The sequence below is a fragment of the Mesocricetus auratus genome, unplaced genomic scaffold (genome assembly GCF_017639785.1).
Source record: "Mesocricetus auratus isolate SY011 unplaced genomic scaffold, BCM_Maur_2.0 Super-Scaffold_100042, whole genome shotgun sequence".
NCBI lineage: Eukaryota > Metazoa > Chordata > Mammalia > Rodentia > Cricetidae > Mesocricetus > Mesocricetus auratus.
The window spans coordinates 4,474,585-4,499,770 of record NW_024429219.1 but is presented as its reverse complement, the minus strand read 5'-3'; the positions used below and the strand labels follow the sequence as shown (position 1 = coordinate 4,499,770).

General features: G+C 44.5%; 1 protein-coding gene across 13 annotated transcripts in view; it reads right to left on the bottom strand.

Moving 5' to 3' along the window:
• The window catches only part of Camta1 (calmodulin binding transcription activator 1), an 814,893-nt gene that overhangs the window by 769,023 nt on the left and 20,684 nt on the right, over positions 1-25,186 (bottom strand). For all 13 annotated transcript variants that reach the window (XR_005872882.1, XM_040734951.1, XM_040734950.1 and 10 more), the window contains exons 2-3: positions 20,113-20,182; positions 15,139-15,257 (exon numbers count right to left, since the gene is read on the bottom strand). Coding sequence is in view for 12 of the 13 variants with exons in the window: in XM_040734951.1 (XP_040590885.1) it covers positions 15,139-15,257; positions 20,113-20,182 (189 nt within the window). In the remaining variant the exon portion in view is untranslated. The remainder of the gene's footprint in view (positions 1-15,138; positions 15,258-20,112; positions 20,183-25,186) is intronic.

Below are 25,186 nucleotides of genomic sequence, written 5' to 3'. Positions count from 1 at the left end.
GGTATCCTCTCTTTCTCTAACAGCAATTAACTGCTTGGGGCAGACAGAAAGAAGCCAGGTGACAACACCGGTTCTCTAAGTACTGCTCTCTGTCCAACTACGTATGACAAGCAGGGGTTCAGGGAAGTGATTATGTACTATAGACTCTGGATTTGAAGCTAAGTGGAGAAAAGTTGAGGAGGGGCCTTCCTGATATCCCCACAAGAATGCTTTGCTACTCCTTGACCTGGAAACCTACAACATCACACAGGTTCTGAGGTTCCCACTACATGTTCATGAACACCTGTGAAACTGTGTAGGTACACCCAATGTCTGAAGAATCAGCAGGTATACCTGTGCCAACAATGCAGCTGGACACAGGATCAGTGCTCAGAGTGAATGGTTATTGCACAGGCCTAGAAAGAGAGAGAGCAAGACAGTCATCAAACACATCAGGTCAGCACCCAAGCCGTGCCTCCAGGCTTACAGCACTCAGGATTAGAACAACCCACACCTGAATGCCTGCTGCCAGCCACACTAAGATGATCCTCACTGAAAAGGAATAAACCATTCCTGAACCAGAAGAAGAAGCTACACCAAAAAACACCCCAGAAGAAAATGAATGAGCAAATCTTTATGGCATGGAAAGAAATTCAACAAAGAATAAACACAAGCAAAAATAAAGACAGGAAGGAAGGGGGAGAGAAGGGAGGGGAGAGAAGGGAAGGAAGACAGAACGAAGGGAAGGAGAGGACAAAAAGAGCAAGGAAGAGGGGGAGGGAACAACTAGCCAGTGAACTGAGAGGTAGTGGTGTGTGACTGATAAGGAAGGGATGGGTGCCAACTGCAGGAAACCATGGTCAGCCCAGCAGGAAGTCCCAATGTGGCAAAGGAGACAAACAGCAAGGGGCCTAGACTGCCAGGCACCTGAGGAGGGCACAGATCTCATGCCTTGTCTCGTGGGGGGTAAGGTTTCAACCGGAATACAAGTCCCACAAGGGTCCACACCCTTGCTTCACCACAGCACAGTCCTGCAACAAGAATCCCATCAACCCGCTTAATAATGTTCCCGAAACAACGAAAAGATAAACTGAGGCACGCAGAAGGGCAACGTGAGGGGAAGAACAAAGGACTGGAGCCCTAAGGACTAGAGCCCCGAAGCACAGCTGCCCAGGCTCCCCAAGGAGACTCTGCTCTGCTCTGGCCTCAAGGCTAGGTCAGCCGCACATGGAGACACTGTCTGATGGGGGAAAGCAAAGGAGGCAGGACTGTGTTTCACACTCGTTCTATCTTCATGCCGCCATCTCTACAGACCGCCATCTCTACAGACCGTCCCATGGTTTCTCTCTAAATGCATCACCCAGGTAACCTATTCCAACAGACTCAGAGAGGCCTCCCTTCTCTCCTCTCATGCGCTTCACACCTTCACCCCCCCCACTCCTCCCACTCCAACCTGCCCCTGTTAACACTCCACTGACACCATGCTGCGAGGTCAATGCAAACCTCCAAGTAGTCAAACCCAAGTGTGACTTCCTATCCATTTTACTCAAATTCTTAGAACCTTTATCTTTAGCTATGTCCTCTCCACAGAGTCATGCCACCAAACAGCTACAGCCTGTACATATGTTAAATGGTGAAATTAATCAGGTAACAGGCAGAATTTAGGCTGCCAATAAACTTGCCTTACAACAGAGAGATCCCCCTGGATTATCCAAGTGGGCTCAGGGTACTCAAGCTGGGAATGTTTTCCAACACATCCCCAGTACTGTAGGCAGGAAGAGGCAGAGGCGAAGGCATTGAAAATAACAGAGTGATGGGGAAGAAGGCACAGCAGTCTGACAGAAGAAATGTGACAACAGATGTAAGCTCTAGGCTGCTGATTTTAGGGCAGAGCTCAGTAGCAGAACACACAAGGCCCTAGGTTTGACCCCTAGCACTAGGCAGGAGACACACAGTGTGAACAGCCCTCAGAGTGGATCAGGTAACAGAGTCTCACGACAGGTGTGTGGCCCGTCCACACCGGGCTTCTGGTGCAGCACGAGCTATGCCGTGCCTGGCACACAGCGCCTGGAAACACTGACTGATCTGTGACACTTGCTGCAGCAGCCGACAGGAACCAAGCTGCCTCTGCGTGTCTTTGGTTGCTCTGTCTTGAGACAGGCTCACTACCTAGGCCTGGTTGGCAGATTGCTATATAGACCAGGCTAGCCCCAGCAGACTCAGGCTACCTGTCTCAACCTCCCCTCCCAAATGCTGGAATTAAAGGTGTATACCACCGAGCTCATCTTTAGGTAGGGGTGGGGTGTCTCTCTACATGGGTCTGGCTGTCCTAGCTCTCACTCTGTAGACCGGCTGTCCTCAATCACAGAGATCCGCCTGCCTCTGCCTTCTGAGGGCTGGGATTGAAGGCGTGCCCACCATGCTTAGGCTTCCTCCCTGAAACACTCAGCTTCCATCTCAACCCCCGCCCAGCTCAGCCTCTGCACCGGCTCCTCCTATGTCCCCTCTGAAGTACCTTCCACACCAGAAGACCTCACTCAGTCTGCAGTCCTTTAAATACAGTGGGGGCTCTGCGACAGTTACCCATCTCTAGGCACACTGCTACCATGACATGTAGACAGCTGACTATGGACATCACCACTCTGCTGTCTCTACCTGACTCCTTACCCTGGAAGGCTTCCTCTCACACTGACTATGGACATCACTCTGCTGTCTCTGCCTGACTCCTTACCCTGGAAGGCTTCCTCTCACACTGCCACCAGCCTCAAGGTGAGGCCACCAACCAGGGATCACTCCTGGCCTCCCCAGCTCCACCTACTTTCCAGTCTCCCATGTCGTACCAAGACCTCCAACATTCCGACCACCCCCTCACTGGTCTCTCAGCTTCCCAAAAGACATGGAGCAAACAAAGACAGTAAAAATAAACTCCATACACCTTATGTCACTCACTTCCTCAAAGCTCCTCTTTCAACGGTTGCCCATTATTTAAAAATGGTACCAGAAGGTCTACACTGCCCACCTCACCTAGTTTATCGCCCAGAAGCACACACTGCTCCAATCAACAGGGTCTTGCTCACTGTTCCTCAAATTAGCATATCCCTGCCGCAAGTCTCTGCTCAGGACAATTCCTCTCCGACAAGAATGTCCTTCCCCAGACCCTTACACAGTTGGCCAGAGCTCTCAAGCTCACAGCACCCTTCCTAAAGGCCTTGTCTAAACATGCCCTCCAGACCCCCAATGCTCACAACCTGGTATCCTGTCTCTTTCCTTCTCTGAATCTCTTCCCTTCTTGTTAACTCACACAGTCTGTCAGGCAGACCCAAGAGAACAGGGGCTTGTCCATCTGGTGCCTTCAGCATCTCCAATCAGTGCCTGGTAAACAGCAATACCTCAAAAAAACATTACTGAATGCATAAATAATATGGCTAAAATATTAACAAACAATCGGTAAACACTATATTGTGAATAGCTATTGAGAAAGGCCTAACAGAACACACACCAGTGACAAAAACTGCATGTGTAACAACCACATTCTAGGCTAATATGTAACATATGCCCACATTAGCACAGAATAGGTCTATTTCTGGCGGTACAACCATCCTCAATGAGTGCATCAGTAAGTAGGGAAGAGGCCTCCAGTTTTAACCTGGCAAGCAGTCCTCTTTAAAGAGGCTCTTGGATTTAACTTCATCCTCCCTCCCTCCCACCTTCTCTAACTGGGAGGTCTAATGAGCAGAAATGAGCCTGTCTCAGGCCTTTGTTCCTCCTAAGAGCCTCCTGGTACCTGGAGTTGGGGGTGCACTTAACTCCTCTACTTCAAGTTTTCCAAGGGTAGCTCTCATGGATCTGTTGGTTGCTACTGTGCTGATAGGTTCCTCATTCATTTATTCAATGAGTGGTTACAAGGTAAGTGTTCAAGATCCATCCATGGGCACAGCACACAGTCCTTGCCCACCTACAACTCCCCACCCAGCAGAAGTAGAATCCAGAGTTAAAAGAGACGATTCAGTGGTTAAGAGCACTGTCTGCTCTTGCACAGGACCCAGGTTTGGTTCACAGAACTCACAGCTATCTGTAACTCCAGTTCCAGGGGGTCTGATGGCTTCTTTTGGCCTCCGTGGGCACTAGGCACACACACACAATGCATACCTAGCAAAACCCTGGTGACATAAAATAAAAATAAATCTTTTTTTAAAGATGTAAATGGTATAGGATAGTAGATAATGGCAGATGCTAATTCAGAACACTTAAGACTCACTATCCTCATTTATGAAATAAAAACACACAGCAGGTTCTCTGAATTGCTTGAAGAATGGGCTATTAAAAACTTACTGGAAGTTATCTTACTATAAAGAATTTGGTTAATAATAATTAACATTTAACAGAAATGACTCTTAAATAACCAGAGTTAAAAAGCCTAAATTTTGTTCAACAGCTTAAAAATGAAATGGTAACATTCACATTAAAAGACTCTTCTGACACAGGAAAGAGGGGGTCTGTCATCAAAAACTAAGAGGTTTCAGGGAACATGGGAAATGACGTGTCCTCAATCTTCCAGGCCTTGCTTCATTTCAAGCTACTTAATGCACTCCTTCTCAGAAATGAGAAGCACGTAGCATTTTCCTGTTCTTTCCACTTTTTCTTAACTTTGATAAAGACGGGTGTGTGTGCGTGCTCTTCCTCCTCTGGCTACTGTCTGACCTCAAGTTCCTCTGCCCAACTGCTTCTTTCTCTTCCTTCTGGCACTACAGGTGGCTATCTTCATCTTCCCCTACACATGCTGTTTCTATTTTGTTCCTCACACATGGAAACTTTTTTTCTTCCTAGACTATGTCCACAGAAACCTTACCTAGAGGACTGACAGACCTTGGTCAACTTGGAAGGCTGACAGTTCTCCCAGTTCCCCTCTTCTCCTCAAACATACATCGCAAGCATCTTAAATTTTGCCTTTATTTCAATTCTGTCTCTATGGTGGAATGCAACAGAAGCCTATCTAAGTACAGAGCTTTGACAATGCCTTCCATCTAGAGAAAACCCCACACTCATCTCTCTCTGACCCACCAAAGCCACACAGTGCTCTGCTGCTTCCTTTTTCTGGAGACAAGGTCTCGAGCATCCCTGGCCCCAAACTCTCCTTAGCTGAAGATGACCTCGAACTTCTGAATATCCTGCTTCTATCTCCAAGTACTGGCATTAAAGGCATGAGCCATCACATCCAGATTATGTGGTACTGGGATCAAATCCAGGGTCTTGTTCATGCCAGGAAAGCACTGTTAGCAACCGAACTCTCCCCAGGCCCCAGATGCACTCTGTGTCTGGGCTGCTGCCCCTCATAGCTTCTGACTCTCGAGGGGCATCAGCACTGGGAACTTGAGTTGCAAAAGTGTTAGGAACTTTTTAAAAAATCTCAGCAGGGTTTCATAATTAGGAAGCACCTAATAGGCTGGCGGCAGGTAAGCAGGTCGGAAGTTAGGCTATGCATTTGGTTTCAGAGTCTGCTGCCTTCAGCCTCATGGGCCAAACAGAGATTCAAGAGTGGAAAAGAAGACTATCCTCCATGCTACGCCACAAAAGATGTCAAAACATCAGAACATACCTCCACACACCCTGATCCCAATACTCACTCTAATAGGCTTTCCTATAAAGAACATTTAAGTTTTTAAAACAGCATTCAATATCATCTATGTGGTTACTAAATGAAGTAAAAGACTCTAGGAAGTTTCATCATAGCCAAAGTTCCCCAAAATAAACCTGAGTGGGGTAGGAACAGCAAACCCGAGACTACAGTCAAGTCACACTAATTATAACACACTTTCAGATTGTGTGTTTCCACCTGAATACAAGTTAGATGCAATCAGGTGCCGCACAGGCACAAAAACAGACACTGCAAGCAGCCAGTCACACCAGCGAGCCAGACTCATCCATGCAGCTGAAGCAGGCCAGCCTCTCCAGGCAGCCTTCCCTCTGCACCTCAGGGCACCAGTGCAGCTTCTCACAGAGTCACCCGGCTACTGATAAAGGCGGGTATTTTATCCCACTTTACACAATATTATTTTAAAGTGCATCTGAATATTCTCCAGCCTTCTCCAAACTGGATTTGTACGCTAATGTCCTTAATGTCTGGCAGCAGTCCAGTAAATTATGTCCTGGGTCATAGGATGAGCTTCCCCATTTTCACCTCCAATGCTAAACAGGTACTGAGACTCAGAGATAAGACCAAGAACTCATGGCCCTGCCCTCTCCTAAGGGTTCTGATCCCACCAAGGCCAGAGGCTTGTTGGGGGATGAAAACACTCTGGATTAGGAAGTGGAGGTTACTGCACAATTTTGTCATATTTAAAATCAGTAAACTGCACACTTCACAAACAAAATTAAGGGATGATTAACAGTAAAAAAAAAAAACAAAATCACAATTACAATGCAACAGCAGAGCTGGGCTCGAGCTTCTCCAACTGTCCCACACTCCAAACTCTGAAAACAATAACCTTTTAGTCCCAATCTTCAAGATCACTGGACACCATAAGCTCTACCTGGAAGAGACTGAGCAGACCAATGCCTCACGAAACACACCTATCAGAAACAGAGCCGACACTAGAATGCCCCCCTGCAGCAGCTCCACATCTACACTGGGTCTCTCAGCTCAGACTCTGAAACGATTATCAGGGGTCTCTGAGCTTGAAATGCTTCATATCTTAATTTGTCATCTGAAACAGTAACACCAATTACAAACATATTCTACCAGCAAAAGTCATTGTTCAAGTTTGTAGTTTGTGATTATATTTGCCTTGGCACCCAAGAGTGTCATTTAAATTCTTGTTGGGCTAATGAGAAAAATCACAGAAGTGAATTTAACACTAAATGATGTATTTGTACCAGGGCATAATGGACTTACAGAAATGCTGTGAAAAAACAAAAACAGTTTGTCAATGAGGACACAAGGCAGAACTGCAGGGCACAGGGCAGCATCACATGCCAAGTTACAAAGACCAGAGAACAATCCAGCCCACAAGACGCTCGGCTCCAAGAGACAGCTTTGTTCTGGGAAGGCATTATCTACCCCACCCACCAGCACTACTCACATAAGTTTCGTTGGTTATGAGGTTTCTGTGGCTATCACGTATCTGAAACTGTATCACAGTAAAAATTACAATAAAAATGCAACTGCAAAGCTGAGTTCCAAAAATTAATTAATTTAGTTTTCTATGGTTTTATCTATTGCATTCCCTCCAGATGAGCACCTCCTGAGCAGTGGCTATGGCCAGATGTTGTCCTAAGTGCTACTCCCTGAAGTAAGGCAGTAGGAAGTAGCTAAGACCTACACTGAGGGACCTGCCTACCTTTAAAGACAGTCAGACTCTGAAAGCACCACCTTCTGCAGGTGAATACTGCTCACCAGGGTAAGCACTGTAATGGTCTTGTCCACATGAGCTCTGCAGACGGGAGCCGACAGACTTAACACAGGCTGCTCTCTCATTGAGAACTGTATTTAACCCAAATATGGGGTTTACCCTGACATGTGATGCTGTGTGCTGTGTGCTCTACCCCTGCTGCTCACTCTCCATTCCATGTTTTTGTTTAACCAGAGTAGCCGACCTCACTCAGAACCCAACCACCAGTACCTCATGTCACAAAGCTACCCAAGACCAAATCTCCTTACTAACTTCCCAGGTCCTCAAAGCCAGCACATCTCCATGGCCTTCATGACTAGAACACTGTGTGTTCCAGTTGACCTCACACTGGGGAAGTTTCACTCTTAAATGTTTCCCAAAACTGGTTTCAAACTTCAGAGCTAACATTACATAACAGACCAGCAAAGCCAATCACTGAAAACTGCAGCCTAAAACTGGAGCTTTTTTAAAATATGCAAAGAAAAAATTAAAAATACAAAAGTACTGAAAAATATGTGCCTACACACAAAAACGATTATGGAAATTTTAAAAGTTTAAGGCAGTTTGTATTTAAAAGTATAAGTGAAATACAGTAATCCCCATGGTCATACAGTCCACTTTTTTAAAAAACTAAATACAAAAAGCCAGGAAAGGTGTCCACGATTTCATAGGGTCTCCTCTTATGAAAACATCAGACATGCACTCAGGTTTTCTCTGGGTGCCCGCAGCTTGTAATGTATCATCTGTAGCCGCATGCTTGCTTCTGTCACAGAAATTGTTTTTAGCACTAAAAATGCACCTCAGGGGCTAGAGAGCTGGCTCTGGCTCAGCAGTTTAGAGCATTTACTGCTCTTGCAGAGAGCAGACTTGAGTTGGATTCCCAGCACCACATGGTGGCTCACAAACACACTTAAATCCAGTTCCAGGGGCTTTTCTGGCCTCCTTTGGAACCAGGGACACATATGGTACACATACATACATACATACATACATACATACATACATACATACACACACACACACACCACTAATACATATAAATCTTTTTTTAATCCATCTTTCACAGAAAACCTTGAAGCCGGCCGGCATCAACTCATAACTGATGCCACTTTAGAACTCAATCAGAACAAAGAGGAACCACTTGCTTACTTGGGAAGAAACAGAGTGTCACTAGTTCAGCGGCAGCACAGGCAAGTGACTGCACGCTATCACAAAAGGCCGTTGGTGCTGCCTGAGTCTGTCTGCAGGAGAGTGCCACCTGAGACCTAGCTCCAAGCAAGTCAACACCTAATTGATGACTAAACAGAAGAAGTTCCACCCTGGACAACATGCCCAGAGCACTACCAACAGCAATTATGAAGCAGTCATTTGCCATCAGAAACTTGCATTAGCACAATTATTTCTGGCTCTGGGCTTCAAAACTATTAACTCAGAATGCAGAAACCTTGTAATGGTTCATCTAATAAAACACCAACTACCACAGATTGGTTTGCAGTAAAGTGCACACTCCAGCTGGGCAAGGTGGGGCATGCCTGTTATCCCAAACATATCCCAATCCTGAGGCAGGAGGACCATAAGTTAAAAGCCAGCCTGGGCTACTAAGTAGTCCCTATCTATGTAGTGTAATAAATACATGTGTTATGCTCCTTACACCTTCTGTCCTGGAAATAAGAACGAGGCCTGGCAACATGTTACACACATGTTTCTACTTCCCATGTACCTTCTTCATTGCTCATCATTAAGAGGCAGACCGTCCATGTGGTGGCACACACCTATAAACCAGGAGGCCAAGGCAGGGGGACTGACGTGTGGAGCCATCCTATACCACACAGCCAAGCACCAGGGCAGTCATGGATGCACTGCAGGACTCTGTCTCAAACAAAAACTTTTTAAGGGAGCCAATACGATGACTCAGCAAGTAAAAGCACTTTGCCACAAAGCCTTGCAGCCTGAGTTTGATCCCCAGGACATACACAGTGAACACAAAGAACTGCTTCCTCAAGCTCCACAAATGTGCACACGTGAACACACACTCCAATCTCCACAAATGTGCACACGTGAACACACACTCCAATCTCCACAAATGTGCACACGTGAACACACAACCTCCAAAAATGTGCACACATGCACACACACCCTCCACAAATGTGCACACGTGAACACACACTCCATCCTCCACAAATGTGCACACATGCACACATACCCTCCACAAATGTGCACAGATGCACACACACCCTCCACAAACGTGCACACGTGCACACACACACTCCATCCCCAACAAATGTGCACACATGAACACACACCCTCCACAAATATGCACACATGCACACACACCCTCCACAAATGTGCACATGTGAACACATACTCCATCCCCCACAAATGTGCACACGTGCACACACACTCCATCCCCCACAAATGTGCACACGTGAACACAAACTCTGAAATAAATAAACAAATGTAACTTTTAAGTGTATTTAAAGAATGAAGGTATGGAGAGATGGCTCCGACCACAAAATGCTTGCCACATTCAGCATAAGGACCTGAGCTCAGCCCTTCAGCACACACACCAAAAAGCTGGCACGGTAGCACACACCTGTAATCCTAACACTGGGAAGGAAGAGACAGGATGCCTGGAGTTTGGAAGCCAACTAGTCTTGCAAGATGGTGAACTCCAGGTTTAGGGAGAGACTCTGTCTCAAAAAGCAATATGGAGAGAAAAAGAGGAAGAAGACACTGGAAATGTGTCTAGCCTCCACACACATACACATACATGTGTGCACACACAAACATACATGCATCTGCACACAAATATGTAATAGTTACAGACATCACACACACTAAAGCAAAACTATTTCCCTAAAGAAATGAATAGTAGTAAAGTAAAATCACCATGCAAGACACTATACACTTAAGAAGGGAAATTAATTTAAAAAGTCAAACAGTTCTATAAAACAAAAATATTACAAATCACTGAATAACTGCTAGATCTTAAAAAAGAGTTCAATTGTAAATGTCATTACCTGTAATCCCTGCACTTGGGACATTAAGACAGGAATAAGATGCAGGGTTCAAGAACAGCCTGAGATACATGAAATCTTATCTCAAAAACAAGAAGGGGGTGGGGAGAACACTGAGAAGAGAAAGACAAAGAAGGATGGTAATAATAATAGTAATAAATATAGTAACAGTTCTTCTGGACAGAGCGCCTGCAGGCTTGTATTCCCAGCCACTTATTTCCCAGTTCAAGGGCTCTAAGAACACCAGCATCTCCATACATCACACTTCCTGTCTACACTAGGAGGCTAATCAAACAGCCTACCTCAAAGGGCTAATTCAAGGGCTAAGTAAGAATATTCATGAAGAGGAATCCACAGTGCCTACCCTACCAGCAACCATCAATAGACCCTGGTCTCCATGATTGCTACTGCAGCCTCAGACCTCAGGAGCACGGCATCTGCCCAAGAAAACATAGTCTAAAGTTGATTTGCTTCTAGACACACGTTCCACTTCTTTTCAGTTGTAAATAAAATTTAAGAAGGAAAGGAATCTACACAGTCCAATAGATTAAGAAAAGTTAAAATAAACTGAGGTGGTGGTGCACACATTTAATCCCAGTACTCTGGAGGCAGAAGCAGGCAGATCCCTGACTCTGGGCCAGCCTGTCTGCCTGTCTACAAAGTTCCAGACTCTGTCTCAGAAGAAAAACAACAACAACAACAAGAAAAAGATACAGTTAAAATACAAGGGGCTAAACTAAGACAAAAATCACCTCTTCGAAGCCTTCTTGTGACTTCCAGTTTTATCAAAGACTGGGTTATGAACCAACAATACTAACCCTTGCTCACTCACTCCTCCACTCAAAGCTACATTAGAATGGGCTTGCTGCCTACACGATGTTTACTTTGAGGTCTTACACTGACAAGGCAAGACAAGTAACAGGATGCATTTCACTGGCACCGCACCTGGCTTGGTCACCTCTCCAACACTTCCTGCAGAAAGCAGGTTCCAGGGACTGGGAAATGGACCTGTCAGTAAAGTGCCTGCCCACATGAATGAGAACTCGAGTCTGAACCCTAGACCCCACCTGAAAAGGCTGCTCTGTGTCAGTGAGATGGCTCAGCAGGCACAGGAGCCTGCCACCAAGCCTGCCAACTTGAATCCAATGCCCAGAGCCCACACTTAGAAGAAAACTGATTTCCAAAAGTTGTCCTTTCATCTCCACTGTACACGTGTGCACAAAACACAGGCACGCAAACATGTGAAGTAATAAAAGCTAGGCTTGGTCGGTGGGAGCTTGCAATCCCTGGGGGTGGGGGTGACAGGACAGGACTCAAACAAACAACCAACCCTACCTGGCAAATTTCAACCCAAGTAAGGAAGGAATCCTGTCTCAAAAACCAGGATGGGGGATGACTGAAGAGTGACACCTGAGACTGAGCCCTGGCCTCCACCTGGACACACATGCACACGCGCGTGTAGAGTGAACTCTAAGACATGGCACTAGGAGGAAACAATCTCTACAAACCAAGAGCACCTGCATGACTCAATCACGCAACCCTTCTTACCTGCACTGCCTCATCTCTAAAGGGAAACCCTGCTCACCTCATAGTGGTGTAAAACTTAGACAGAATTTGGGGTCAGTGTCTGGCAAATGCAGGTACTTATTAAACAGCAACACCTGAGTGGAGACAGCTTTAACTCTCCCTGTGGCAACACCACATATGAAGCTGGGTTTTCTCAACATAAAGATTTAAAAGCAAGTCTGGGTAAAGGACCTTCTCAAAAGTACAAATGAGTCGGCTGTGAGGAGTGGGGCAGAAGAACAGGTGCTGCCACTCCTCGGGCAGCTCAGGAGCCGGCCCGGCTCGCACAGGCTGTGCAGAGTGAGACGGGGAACATAACCTCACCACACACCTCTTCCAGGAAGTGGGATCTTAAGAAATGTAATCTTTGTACAAAAAGCTTCTCAACAGGCCAACTACTTCACATGCTTCTCAGTCAGAACAAAGCCATCCAGTCCACTCTGGAAAGAAAATGGGCTCTTAACCACAGCGCTGCCGATACTTCACTCCACAAGCCAGTGCAGCGATCTCAGGCACAGGCGAGACTGCACAGGACTTCCTCTCCAGGGACACAAAGGTCCAGGGAAAGGTGCATCCATCCAACACCATGAAGATGACAGGAGAAGAGTTCAGAAAATGCCCACACAGCCAAACCTAGGAAGTGAGTGCCTACAGGACCACAATGGCTTCTTCCTCCCTGTGGCCCAAGCAGCCAGTGTTAGTACAACAGGGACAGGTGTGGTCACCACAGGCACCTAGAATTAAAGCTCCTATCTATGACACCCAACTTTGCACTAAGCGTCCTCCAGTTCTTCCAAAGTCAAGAAATAGAGCAATCCCCATGCAGAACTGCAGGCCAATCTTTCTACCCGGTTTCCCTCAGGGCTTCTATCAGTGTGGAGCTGACAGATCACTGAAAGAACAGATAGCTGCCCACCAGCTGGGCTGCCTCCCCTCCACACCTTCAGCAACACACACGCTCTGTGCTGGCTGCTGCAGCACCATCTGCACAGAACAGGACACCTTCCCTCCCTAGGCCTGCAGTTTCCTATTTCAGTTGTCTGAATGAGGGTCAACTACAGCAACCCACAGCACAGGGGAAAACAGAGAGCAACTCGTCACTCTTCTGAACCACACCCTCTATGAACACTGCTGCACATGGTGGTTCATGCTTGTGACACCTGCATCTGGAAGGCTAAGGCGGAGGACCGAAAGCTCAGGGCCAATCTGGCCTATACATGAAGACCTAGTCATGCACACACACTAAGTCCCTGATTGGTGCTTTATTACAAAGCTAGTGTTGGAAAGTGCTGCGTGTGAATAATATAGACTTTGAAGCAAATAAATATATGAAAGCTCCACAACGAAGTCCTGGCCTAGCCGCAGTCACTCTCAGACTTATGAACATGCTACCAGATAGTCTCTAACGTCAACAAACCACACTGACAGTGTCTATTCCTTATGAAATATAACTGGAGAGCATGCTTAATTTTATGTTTTATGACAATTGTAAACTAGAGCTAAAGCATAAAAAAACGTGGTGTCAAATCTATGAATCAGAGCATCAGGGGACATTAAGTTTCTGTGTAATTCCTAAGCTAGCAGAGAAGTCCTACAAAGCTTCAAAAGTCTCCTGTACTGTTGACAAGAGAAGACAGTCCATGACTATGACAAATTTTCAACAGTTACTGTTTTTCAGGTCTAAAATATATGAAATCCTCAATAAGTAAAACCAGAGGCTAGAACCAGAGGTATCTAAGCTAATGCTGGCCATGGTAGAGCTGCTCTCCCTGCAGAGCAAGGACCACCATGCATGTGCAGAAAACACACACCTCCAAAGATCGACTCAGCTGAGACAAACTCACAAAGCTTAAGGTTCTAGTGAGTATTTAAAACTGCATTGTGTGAAGTGAAGAAATTCATCCACCCAGCTTCTCACCACTCAAAACCAAGAGTCAAGATGAAGTCTCAACAGAGATCACTGCTCCTTCTCATGCGCTTGTCAGTCAAGAGACAGCAGCCGCACTTTAAGCTAACCTAGAACAGTGAACCAACAACACTAATGGATTTATGCTAGTGTAGAAGTAACCAGTAACTCCAGTCACGAGTCACAGACACATACCCAACTCTCACCACCGCAGTAATGAAATGTCACCTTACACTCAAATGGACAATACCCAACTTCTACCACCACTAATGGCTATTACCCGCTTTTAAATACCCAGATTTCAAATGAAAACTTTATAGATAGCAAAACGACACACTACTAAGATTCCCAAATTAAAATTTACCTAAGTTCGCCGGGTGGTGGTGGCGCACGCCTTTAATCCCAGCACTCGGGAGACAGAGGCAGGCGGATCTCTGTGAGTTCGAGGCCGGGCTGGACCGATAGCCTCCAAAACAATACAGAGAAATCCTGTCTCGTAAAAACCAAAAAAATAAAAAAATTAAATAAATAAAATTTACCTAAGTTTAAAGTTTGCCTAAGAAGACAAACTTTCCTTCTGTCTACTCCATCAATCTGCTCTTTACCTGGGTGTCAAATACGTAACCTACGGTCTGGCCTGCAATCCTACAGAAATTCCTATTTCTAAGGCAAAGCAGTCAATATCTGAAATAAGCTTTCTCTCTTCATCAAAGAATTATAAGCCTGTCCCTAACTCTATAGACTTCGAATTTCCAGAACACTTTTCTGTAAAGCACTGGGACTGTAGTCATTCACTTGTGACAACACAGAATTCATGCTGACCTGAGATGCAGGTAGATCAAACACCAAATGCAAGATGTCAGGAGCAAGAAAACACAGCACACACTCATGCCGCTTTAGTGAAGTCATGTGCACAGTTTATAGCTCTTAGCACAAGCCAAGCACACCAGAGACAGATCAAGACACAAGCTAGTTTGTGTCAACTCAAGATTAAGTCAACCAGGCAGTGGTGGTGCACGCCTTTAATCCTAGCACTCAGGAGGCAGAAGCAGGTGGATCTATAAGTTTGAAGCCAGTCTGGTCTACAGAGCTAGTTCCAGGACAGCCAAGGCTACACACAGAGAAACCCTGTCTTTAAAAATAAAAAAAAAGGATTCTTTTCATCACCAGTCTCCTTGTTCAATATACTGAATGTAAAGCTAATATAAAGCAGCTCTATACAAAGCACCCTCAAGAGCTCACCCGTAAGATAATACGCCCTTAAGAATTGAAGTGTATCTACCTCATTAGTGTTCCAGCGGTGCCTCTCTTTGGGTAAACTTGAACATTTCGGCAGACATTCAAGCAGCTTTTTCGGTAAAAAGATTTTTACATGACTACTATTGCTGTTCCCATGATCATCTATAAGGAAGAAAACAATAAATTCAGAGAATGAAAGAGAAAGCCTCTTTGAGTACACTGACAATGTCAGAAACAGCAGCTCTGTTTCTTGTGGCTGAGCCCAAGAGCCTCAGGAGTCTCTCTCTATCCCTCTAGTTCCTGTCTACACTCTCGGATGGATGATAGCAGCAGGACCTGCCTGTGGGGCTCTGAAACACACTTGAGTTTTACTCCACCACAAGCGAGCAAACAAGTGCTCCAGAGCCGCTCAAAATCAGAGTGCTACTGTAAAGGCTCTCTCAGTATGTCAAAGAAACATCAAAATTACAAAATTCTTTAACCTCACGAAACCCAGAAACTGTTTATTAACCAAGTGAAAAGTTTCATGGTTTTTAAGTGAGAGAAATATAATTACATGTGACTTTTATTCATAAACTAATTACTTTGTCCCCTAGAATACAAGTGAGATTTATCCTTTCTAAAGGAAACCACAAACTCTTGTAAGGAAGTTAAACCTGTGGTTCACAGGTAATACTGAAGCTGGCCTTTCTAAGCGACACCTTAAAAATCTATCATTTTAATTAAGTTGATTTTCATGTACATATCTGCAGAATTAATGTAGTTCATCAAATGCAGCTCCTTCTAAATGAATCAGAGAATTCATTACTTTTAAACTAGACAGCAAGTGTGGCTGATGCTTTGTAGATCGTTTCTTTATATGGCATTTATTTCCATCATTTATTTACATATCATTTACTTTCCCACTCCTGTAAAGCAATCCCTTTCCCTGCCTCACAAATTCCTTGCCATTTGTGGCAAATTTCGGTCAGAGTTTCAAATTACCCACTCCAATTTGTCATGCTGAATGAAGTCCCCAGTCTACACCTGAGTCCTGGGGACAGCACATTACTAAGTTAGACTCCAGCTGCTCCAGTCACAGGCTCATCAGCTTTTACCGTGAAAAATACAAACACCCACCCGGAGTCGCCACCCACACCTGGGCATCGGGCTCTGCTTCCTTCTGCCTGTGTGACCTTGGGTAAGTTACTTAGTGTTTCCAGTTTCCCCACATCACAAATCAGAGAATGAGGGATCATTTCATTCTCCCGAGTCTAAATTTCTATAAAATTTAAGGTCCTTCAATAACAGCATGCCTTACAAGCCAGCAGTCTTACAGAGGTCTACAGATACTGCTTGACTGTGAAGTGAAATACAGCAATTACTTATCCGGTTATGTATGTACTTCTATTTAATACTGTCTTTGGAGGATAAATAAAACAACAACGAAACTTTTCTAAGGTCACAAAATTCTCACTCAGACACTTCTCAACTGATTAACGTGTTTCTTTTTCTCATGGAAAAGGTCAGAGAAAATCTACCACATCATACAGAATGTTTTACAGGGATTAGCTTGAGAGTCTTAGGCTACTAACTCTTTTTTGGTTCATGAGCTATACAGCCAAATGAATTCTAATACAACTGTGCATGTCTACAGCAATGAAAAAACTTATGACATTTAGGAGATCTAAAACTTTAAGTTAATACCAAATAGGGATTAAACTTAAAAGTATTGCTCAAAATCAAACGGAAATCAATTTAGAAAAAGTTGGTAGGACAATTGTTATGGATTGCTGATATAAAGCCTTTACAGTCACAGGTGCTCATGCATGCTCCCTACACTTCATTCTCCAGGGAGGAACATGGGCCATAAAACTTTAAGCACAGAAGACATAATCATGTGAGGTTTTACCTTCCTGCTCTCTACCCCTAATATGGCTTTATTCTCTCTCTTTAAAAAAAAAGTGACATACACAATATTTGAAAATCTATATTATATTCAATATATTTGGGGTATCTTTTATGAAAAGAGCACTAGGCAAGGACTCAGAGTAGACCTTGTATATGAACAGTCATTGTCCTGAGAAAGCCATTTACAGCAGAACAGAATATTCAACCTAGTTTCTACTTCCATTTGTGGTCACAACCAATGTTAAACTTCTATCCCTTTAGCCTCTTTAAGAAACCTGGGTGCCAGCAGGAAGGAGAGGATGGGAGCAGGAAGAGGAAGGGAGGGGAGATGGGAAGGGAGGGGAGGGAGGGAGGAGGGAAGAGAGGAGTGTGTATAAATGTATGAGAGAATGCTGAGTGTGTGAAAAAATGTGTGCATGAGTATGAGAAAATGTTGAATTGTGTGAGAATGCTGAATGTGTGTAAAAGAAGAGTGTTCAGTGTATATGGGTATATGTGAAAGAATGTTGAGTCTGTGAGACAAAATGTGTGTGAGAGAATGTTGTGTGAGAATGCTGAGTGTGGGGAGTCTATGTGTGTGCATGTGAGTGTGTCTGTGCGTGTGCGTGTGTTCTTGTTCTCAATGCCCCTGCTTGAGGAAAACTTTCAGGCTTCCACTCTGGCAGCAGCTGAGGCCGTGGTGAGTGCACCAAAGGCAGGGTCTGTAGAGGGACAGGATGCTGTGACCCCTGTCTCAATCAAGCTCCCACCAGCTCTCACAGCACTGTGCAGCAAGGGTTCACAGGGTAAGGCTGTGGGACAGGCCAGCAGGTCCCCCTGTTCTAGGTTCATGCTCAACTGAGCCAGGTGCTCTTAGGAACCATATGATGGGTAGATGCCCCTCTCCCAGCTAATAAAGAAGCAAGTTCAATACTGGGCAGAGTCAGAACCCAGAAAGGAAAATGCTAAACTCATACTTCACTCTTTGGGTTCGGCATAGTGCTAGAATCACCTAGAAGCACATGGTCCGAGGTTCAGTTTCTAGCACCATGGGAAAATAATTCAACTTCAGTGTTTCTGTTAAAATATGGTAATAAAAAAACTTTGTTTTTATATTAGATAAGAACTGTTCACATAGTGATCTGCATAAAATGTGTTTTTAATTAAAAGCTACTGTTAATGTTTTTAGAATAGCTGTAAAATGATTAAATAACTGAACATATGTGTCGGTTTTAAAATGTCAGTAACAGTATCTTAACAATAAAACTAAGGTATAAACTGGTTTCAACTGTACCTCCATATTCAACCCAAACAGTTAAACTTTGACACTGCAAACTGGGAATGTCAACTAAATGACAGGCAAGCATTTCATTATCGTTATCTAGCAAAATGCATGATACATGACTTCACAATATAATTTCCTAACCTACTTCACAATAAAAACGTAACTGGTGGGCCTCTTGAAATTGACAGGTGATGTGTTTGGCTGACAGCTATAATTCTAGAGAATGAACCATCCTTTCTAGTCAACCTTCAAATATTTTCTAAATGATAATTTTAGAGTCATAGTGTAATTTAGTTAAATCTTTCTAAAGTGTACAATAATGTTCACTCAGCTATCTGGATTCTAACCCTTGGGTTCTTTTCTAAAATTGAGAGTCACATTACTAAACTTTGATTCAACCCAAAGCAATGCATTTGGCCTGTTTCTGGGGTGCTCAGATTTCTGCAAGCTAAGTCCTAGACTAGACTAGCCTGGTAAGGATAGCTCCACTGTCTTTCTTCCCATTTATAATAAAAATGTAACCATTTGGGGCCTATGAACACTGAGAACATCTTTACTCGGGTGAGGTGATGGTGATTGGTCAGTCTCTGGAATGAACACTACACTTGCTCTACTGTAGCAGCAAGTCCAACTGCTAATCTTACAGGGGCGTATGATCAACAGTGTGGGGAGCAAAAATTAAAAGGAAGCTCCACACTTTTCTGTTTGGCTCTAATTATTATGTATTTAGATTTAATTAGTGGGATCAGAACTGACTCAGGGAAACAAGCACACCCTGGTGTGTTCCAGGGAGCACAGCACTCAGCTATAAAGTGCCATGACTAACCTAAGACCTTCCAATTCCTGTCCCCCAAACAAAAACTAACTAAGCACCCACTGTGCAGAGCACTGTCAGAGCAGGGGCTGTTTTCTTCCAGTCAAAGGAGGAAATGAAACCCAAATATAATTCTCCAGAAGGAATTTAGCGACTAAAACAGTTAATGATTTTAAGTAGCAAAGCCTGACTAGTTTTGTTATTCAGCAACTTCTCTTTCCTCTCATCGTGGAGTTGTAGTAAGTACCACTCTCACCCTTCCTAGTCTCAGGTGTCCCAGAATTACTGTTTTCTTCTCAATTGTGTCCCTGGTCCAGGTTTAAGGTTATTCATAACCCAGGTTCTGTAAACTCCTACTCATCCTACACTAACATTTCAATATCAAATATGGGGTCAGAACAGACAAAGCCAAAGGTACATAAGGCTTGCACTGCATCACACCTCAGCTATGGGCAGCTCCAACCTTAGCAACAGGCGATCAGGTTCTATTACTGAATAGGAGTAGACACTCGGAGAAATTTACTGTAACACACCAGGCAGCTAGACAGGACTTTATACTAGCCTCTCTTGTTTAGTCCCCATGAGAAAATGTGATGTCTTAATCACCCTCCACTCTGAAGATAAAGAACTTGGGGGTTCAGACTAATTTGGCCAAAATCCATTGTTACAAGTAGCTCAACTGGGATTCAAAAATAATCTTTGGTTCCTACACAACACCACCTTGTCCTACTCTACATAGGCCAGATACAGTACTGGCAGACTCCAGTTACAGAAGTGCTGTATTAATACCAACATTTGCAGGGGCTGTGACCTTTCTGTGTGGCTGTCTCCACTGCTTTAAATCCTCCCAGAAAGTTCATGAAGAGAGCATTGTTTGTGTTGCCTAAAAAGATTAAGTAACTCATCTAAGATCACACAGCAGCAAGAGGCAGAAGCCAGGCCTCCTAAGTCCTGGTCAAGGGTTGTTTTCACTGCACTGGGGAAGGAAGGAGTTATTCTGGCCGTCAAGCCCACCCATTCTTGGAAGTCAAAAGCTTTTCAAATCCTACCTTCTATAGGTGGCACGGTGTTGAGAACACAGTAGGTGCTAGTTCCGCAGAATACACTTTGGGAAACGCTCTAAGGAAACAGAAAATAAAATGTAAAACTAATCTTTGAAAGAGACATATTCTGGCTCTTCTGTGATATTGCTGCCGAAGATGCAAACCCTGAATCTAGCCACGAGGAAACATGATAAATGCAAACACGGGCATTCCACAAAATACTGGCCTGGGGTCTTTCATGTCACTTACAGCCATCTGTGACCACTGAGAATTTTAACAATATTCAAAAGTGAAATGGGATTTGGGGATTGGATGTTAGAAATGTCTCAGTGCTAATTTCCAGGTTGTGACTACTGTAGTTAGGGAAGACAACATTCTTGTTTGTAAGACATACACAATACAGCATTTAAGAGTGGTGAAGATATACAGACAACTCAGAGGTAACAGTGCTTTGCACTGCAGGCTTAAGTGCACTTCCAAATTTAAGACGCAGGTGGAAACATGAGAACATGCACTGCCGATGTGGTCTTTTTTTTTTTTTTTTTTTTTTTTTTTTGGTTTTTATGAGACAGGGTTTCTCTGTATTGTTTTGGAGGCTATTGGTCCAGCCCGGACTCGAACTCACAGAGATCCGCCTGCCTCTGCCTCCCGAGTGCTGGGATTAAAGGCGTGCGCCACCACCGCCCAGCCCGGTGTGGTCTTTATTAGAGTACACACCTATAACTTCCTCATCCTCAGTCAGTATCAATATTATTAACCACGTCCCAGCAGCACGCCCAACACCTGACTCATACAAAAGACTCAGCAGAGTGGCAAACAGAATTCTGTAGAGGGACAGGAAGAGGGGATCAGAAGACACAGGCTCTGCTCTCAAGTCACTTCTTGCAAAGAAATCTCAAGTTTCATACAAAAACGTACACAGGGAAACTTTAAAAGGAGAAAAAATGTTTGATCTCTCCAGTCAATTATCTTCATCCCTAAGAATGAGTTCTTGTTTGGCTGCAATACTAGTTCAAACTTTAGATTATTGATCATATTATAAACCACTTATTTTTTACACTTGAAAAAAAACAAAGGCAATTTCAAGGTCAACAGCTGAAGTACAAAGACTGGAGTTCTGTCACTGACTAGCTGTCCTTGCAAATTAACTGAGCCTCTGTCTCACATCGCCACAGGAAGGCTTGGCTAAAGGAAGGACTGCTAGACCAAGGTCTGCAGAGCTAGAGCCATCCTTCCTGGTTCCCCCACTCACTGCTGACATGCAGGGACAGATCTACAGCACTACAGCATGGAAAAGCAGAGATATGGGCCCAAGTCCTCCCACAGCTGTGTGTGTCCCGCTGCCCCATGGGGCTAACAGGCCTTCAGGGACCGTTTGGCCCCAGGATGAGGCAGCCCTGGAGACAGAGGGGTCAGAGACCACCTGTCCCTCCCAGAGAGCACATCTCTTTTTACTCCTTCCACTTGGTCTACAAATAAGCAAGGGCACATGCCACACAGTTCAGGGAGCTGAGGCCCAAGAGTGAGCAAGGGCACTCTGCCTCCTCAAGGGACATTCTAGAGGGTAAGATAAACTGACCCTAAGTGGAGTATTTAATCATGTGGTGAATGCACAATATAGTGAGAGCTTGAAAGGACTGCTCTCCACAGCTCCTGGATGTGACACTTAGGGAATGTAAAGAGAGTGCTTGGTGACAATCATGCAGAAACCTGAATTCCATTTTAACCAAACAAACAGGTCTTGGCAACAGGTGTCAAATTGGGAAATTTTAAGATTCTGATGCCCAGGATGCAACTCTGTCCAACACGGACAGACTATCTAGGAAGGAGACCCATCTAACCATCTTTCGTGCAGGTTCACAAATGACCCCACAGTGGTAAATTAACAGTTGTGTGACTCTTAGGCAACCACTCTAACTTTCTCTGTTTCAATTCAAATGGGAGGGAGCTCTTGAATGGGACTTCTCTAACTTTCCCTTCACACTGGTCATCTGAGGGCCTTGTTCAAACTTGAGTTCTGATACACGGTCTCTATGGAGCCATAAATCCTTCTCTGACAAGCCCCAAAAGACACCAACGTTGGGATTCATGACACACCTTAGCCATCAGGAACCAGATGACCAACTTCAGAGATCGTAACTTAGAATAGATCCCCCAGTCCTGGTACTCCTCAACTCCCTAATTCTATGAACTAAAATGTATTGTACAGACTTGGGTAACTTTTTCAAACTATGCCAGAAAATACACACAAGCAGCACAGTATCTACTAAAAGCACCTGAGACCAGCAACACCGGCAGAGCTACATTATGCAGGTGAAAAGGCAGCGCTAAAAACAATGCAATGAGAACACCAGACATGGCTGTTTTAGGGCTAAAATGATAGCGTGTAAATGCTGAACTACCAATGCAGTAAGTAACTGGGCAGAAACTGTCTCCCTCTCTGTGTCTTTTCATAGAGCCTAGGTCACGATGTCACACACAGGCACTTTTGTCATATGCACACACATTCTTTGGATGAATTAACAAAATTAAAACACTATACAATAAATGACTGAAGGCCTTGAAAGAGAGAAGTGACAGGAAGAAAGCTCTTTACAGTCTTTGCAGTAAACACCAAGAATGCGAAAGCTGGCTAAGAGTCCACAAAGCTCATTAAATCAAAGGGGAGAGCAGCTGTATTAAATACAGTAAGCCACTGTCCCAATTACAAGTGATGCATTAAACATTTTTGTCACCTACTCTATCAAGACTTGGACTGATTCTTGAAAACCCAGCCACTGCACATAAGTGATAGATTAAACAGTAATGGCTAGCACGTCTCTGGTCTCACAGAGCATTCTAGACATAGCATCTCAGGAGTAAGGCAAAGGAAGTCAGAAACCATGTTGATAAGCTCAAGCACCACCAATAGCTATATAAGCGCATGCCAAAGTCCCAAAGAGGTGTCCCTGGACCCTCCTCTCCAAGCAGCAGCTCTAGCATCCACCCCCTTCTATCCCATGGCAGGGGCTTCCTCTGCACTGAGCAGATGAGATGGTACAGACCCATGCCCAGACACTCTAGGAGCCAGGCCAGAAGAGGCTCACTCCCCTGCTCTCACCCCCCTGCTGACAACTGAGCACAAAGCCATTGCTGACTGCTGTAGAGGAAGGCCCAGAAAAGGAAACAGGCTCAGGACCCACAAGCTATCTCAGAATAATGCCAACTGTAATCTGTCTTTAATTGCACAAGACTCGCTCCTTTCAGAAATGTCTTCAACTAACCTAAAATGCCACCTTTAATCCCTAGGTCACTCTCCATCTAAAGCCAATTAGCAGTTTTTCTTCCCTGATAAACATTTTCTAACATACTCAAAATCTGATTGCATATCAAGGGCATCCTTGAAGGGACGCCTGTCTAGCCTGTTCATTCCATTATCTGAAATGCTTCATTCAAAGTCTGCCACAAAGAAGTAGTTCAGGTATATATAGCATTTATAAATGGTCGCCACTTCCAAGAGTTCGTGGAAAGGAAAACGTAATGCCCTGGTCTTTACTTAAGGTCTTCTGCCTCCACTAACACAGCCCTGCCACACCCTACCCTGAAGTTCCCAAACACTGCTCTGAGGTGCTGGCTCTTGGCCCTCCTGCCCTATATAGCAGCAGATCAGCAGCCATGAAGTCTCAGTCCAGCAACGCTGTGGAGATTTTTTAGAACAAGTCATGTCTCTTTATCCATTCAAAAAACTGGGCAAAATGAATTGTCACATACACTAAGAGCCAATATTAAATTTTTGGCTACAATAGAAGCCTGCTAAATAAGAAAGTGCAAGGTCTGTCAAAAGGCACACTTTGGAGACGCCCCATGAAACCAGGTTAATGACATCTGAGACTGAAAACCAACACAAGATGCTTTATCCTTTTCCTGAACTACAAAGGGCAATGGAGGGAGGCAGGGTTTGAATGTGGGACAGCACAAAAATACTTTGAACTTATCTATTTTACCACCTTTCACAAAGTCTGAAAGGGCTACGGTTCTACAGAACCCTCACAACACTCCGGAAGGGCAGAGACAAAACCAAGGCAAACACTTGCACCACTGAAGGGACAAATCTAGATGACAGTTCTCCCCTTCTCCAGCAGGCAAAATAAACCAATAAGACACCAGCTGCTACTCTAGCTGAGGAACTGAAGCCAGGCTCTCCACCAGAGCTGGACTCAAAGGCAAACATCTAGGACAGACACAGCAAACCTGCAGAGCTGAGCAGCTTCTCAGAACTAGCTTTAGAGAGCATCCAGATGTGTGTAGGGAACAAAGTGATCTCTTTACAAATATGAACACATTATTGCTACAATTTGTGTTTCATATTTTAAGTTTAACTTTCATAAGTTTAATTTGCCCAGGAAGTCAGTATATCCAGTGGTCAGAAAACAAACAGTGCTTAATAAATGTCCTCACTTGTACAAATATCCATACTCCAGAGGAACACATTCTGGAAACAATCGTGTAAGATCAAAATTTACCCTATGTTAGTGATACCTGCAAACTATTCAGAGACAGGGTGAAATTATCAGCAGAGTCAACCAGGCCCTCCACCTAACACCACACGATGTTCCAGTGGCATCTCACATAAAATCTTAAATACTACAGGTAGTAGCAGACATATGGCCATTCCAGAAAAAAAAGACAAGAGCAAGTCTGTCTGGGCACTTGACTTGATCACTGGCAGGCAAATAGGCTCCCTGCACAGCTACTAGCCTCCACAAGAACTTGGGAATGCTGCCCCACCAGGAAAGTTCCCAGAGTTGGGGCAGGAAAAGTGAACAGGCTAAAGAAAGGCATGTCTCAGTGCAGACCTTGTCTAAAAGAGATCTTCAGGGCTTCTGAAGCATTCTCTGGGTCATGAACCATACCACCTAACACTGTCACTACAGCTCCAGAACTAAAGCTAAAGAAGAAAATGACAGTTTCCACAAAAGGAATGAGACACAGGCCAAAACAATGGCAGATGCCTGTCCCAACCGCAGCAGAAGTGTGGAAGTGGGTGAACCTCAATGTGAACATGGCAAAGCTTGGAAGGCACTGGGAAGACCACAAGAGG